General features: G+C 49.0%; 2 protein-coding genes across 2 annotated transcripts; both read left to right on the top strand.

Annotated features, from left to right (window-relative positions):
- The first annotated feature begins 176 nt into the window (after window positions 1-176).
- Window positions 177-731, top strand: LOC105562476. Its single transcript, XM_012013346.1, has one exon. It carries the CDS (start codon window positions 177-179, stop codon window positions 729-731), a length of 555 nt encoding a protein of 184 aa, XP_011868736.1.
- A 50-nt stretch (window positions 732-781) lies between these two features.
- LOC105562467 lies at window positions 782-2,342 on the top strand. The gene is made up of 2 exons (XM_012013333.1): window positions 782-2,083; window positions 2,236-2,342. Exons 1-2 carry the CDS (start codon window positions 801-803, stop codon window positions 2,261-2,263), a joined length of 1,311 nt encoding a protein of 436 aa, XP_011868723.1. The 5' UTR covers window positions 782-800; the 3' UTR covers window positions 2,264-2,342.
- The last annotated feature ends 22 nt before the right edge of the window (window positions 2,343-2,364 follow it).

The following is a 2,364-nucleotide window of genomic DNA, read 5'->3' on the forward strand; positions in this document are numbered from 1 at the left end:
GCTCCCAGCCATCCTGGGAGCTGCTCACCTCGAGGTTTGATAATAAGAGACTCATCATACAGGCTCACCTTGACGGTCTCCTTAACCTCTCACATGCCTTACCCAAGAACGCCGCATCGCTCACCAAGCTAGTCTCAACGGTGTCCGAGATTGATAAGGCTCTAAGTTCGCTTGGCATGGCGGAGCACATGTGGAATTGCTTCTTGGTCCATCACGTGTCACGCTTCCTGGATAGAGACACCAGAGAGGCGTGGGAAACCTCGCTTGGATCATCTCAAGAGTATCCGCGCTTTGCGAAATTTGAAACCTTCCTCAATGCCAGGGCGAGAGCATTGGAGAGAGTGGAGGCTGCACCACCTTCTTCGGGCAACTCATCGAAAGTCACACCCAGCTCAGCTAAATCTGCTAACAAAAGGGTGACTGCTCACCAAGTATCTGCTCCCACACATGCTCAGTCATTCTCTGCTGCGGCTCACCCGTGCGACATGTGCAATGGACAGCACTTCATTGTAACGTGCTCAAGGTTCAGGGATCTCACGCCAGCACAACGGAAGACCACCGCAATCGACAAGAGGCTGTGCTTCAATTGTCTGGGGCGCCACAATGCTCGCGCATGCAGATCCGCGCTGAGCTGCAAGACATGCTCAGCCAAACATCATACGATGCTGCATGTGGAACAGTCTGCGGCTGCATTGACTCCTGCTCAACCTGCCTCATCACCAGCTCACTAGGAATCAGGTGCAATCGTCAAGGAATCAAGTCAAGCTCACGCACATTATTCAACGCTACTTGCAACTGCAATGGCATGCATACAATCAACGGTCTCAACACATCAAGCAAGGCTTCTCATCGATCAAGGATCTGAGCTCACATTCATCACGGAGGATCTCGTCAGACAACTCAACATACAACGTCGACACGCAACTGTCTCAATCATTGGCATTGGAGCCAGGAAAACGACTAGGACCAAGGGCGTGGTGACGCTCACGCTTCACTCCTATCATTCTAAGCACACTGCCATTATTCACGCCCACGTCCTCAAAACACTAACGACCATTCTACCATCTTTTACAGCACCTCAACAAACGTGGCCACACATAGAACCTCTGACATTGGCAGACCCACAGTTCCTCACGCCACGCTCAATCGACATCATCATTGGAGCGGATGCATACGGGCAGATTATCAAGCCTAACATCATTAAACGATCTCCTGACATGCCAATCGCTCAACTCTCAATATTTGGTTGGCTAGTGCTTGGTCCAGTCAGCTCGTCACCATTACAAATGTCGACTGCGCATCACATCAAGGTTAAACAGTACGATCTCGATCTTCAAGAATTGCTGACAAGGTTCTGGGTGCAAGAAGAGCTACCAACTGATGCAGCAGACCAGCTCACCTTGGAAGAACAACAATGTGAAGATCATTACAAGGCCTCACACTCTAGAGATCCAACGGGACGCTACATTGTACGCATCCCGCTCAAGCTTCCAACCAGTTTCTTAGGGAATTCACACAGTACGGCTCACCATTGTCTCCAGCGCATCCTCAGACGACTCAACAAGGATAAGGAATATCAGAGCCTCTACACCAAATTCATGAGCGAGTATGAACAACTCAAGCACATGGTGAAAGTTGGATCACAACCATCATCCGATGTTCCGCCATATTATTTGCCTCACCATGGTGTGCTCAAACCCGACAGTACAACAACAAAACTGCGGGTTGTCTTTAATGGCTCAAGTCCGACCTCATCAGGATTATCTGTAAACGATCTCATGCACACTGGTGCAAATCTATTGCTCAATGTTTCAGACGTTCTCTTGTGGATTCGCAGTTACAGGTACATCTTTGCCACAGACATAACAAAGATGTATCGACAAATCAAGGTGCACCACTCAGACTGGGATCTGCAGCGCATTCTGTGGATCGACGAACATCACAATGAAACATCATATCATCTCACCACGGTCACTTATGGAACGAAGGCTGCTCCATTTCTCGCAGTAAGGACACTCATGCAACTGGCCGAAGATGAAGGCCATCGATTTCCACTGGCAGTGCCATCAATCACTCGTGGGAGGTACGTGGATGATATCTTTGGTGGTAGTGACACAGGAGAACAGCTCATAGAAATTGCCCATCAATTAGAAGATCTCTGCCAGGCGGGCGGATTTCCTCTTGCCAAATGGCACTCCAATCATCCAGAATTGTTAAACGCCATCTCACTGACAGTCTCGATCAACTCACCAGTCTCACTTGACGATTGCGCAACCAAAATCCTCGGATTAAAGTGGCTGCCTCAAGAAGATGTTTTTACATTCTCAACAAGCTCAATTCCTCACCAAGAACAGCTCACGAAGC

Source organism: Vollenhovia emeryi, unplaced genomic scaffold, assembly GCF_000949405.1.
Source record: "Vollenhovia emeryi isolate VEMERY1.0 unplaced genomic scaffold, V.emery_V1.0 DF944866.1, whole genome shotgun sequence".
Taxonomy (NCBI): Eukaryota; Metazoa; Arthropoda; class Insecta; order Hymenoptera; family Formicidae; genus Vollenhovia; species Vollenhovia emeryi.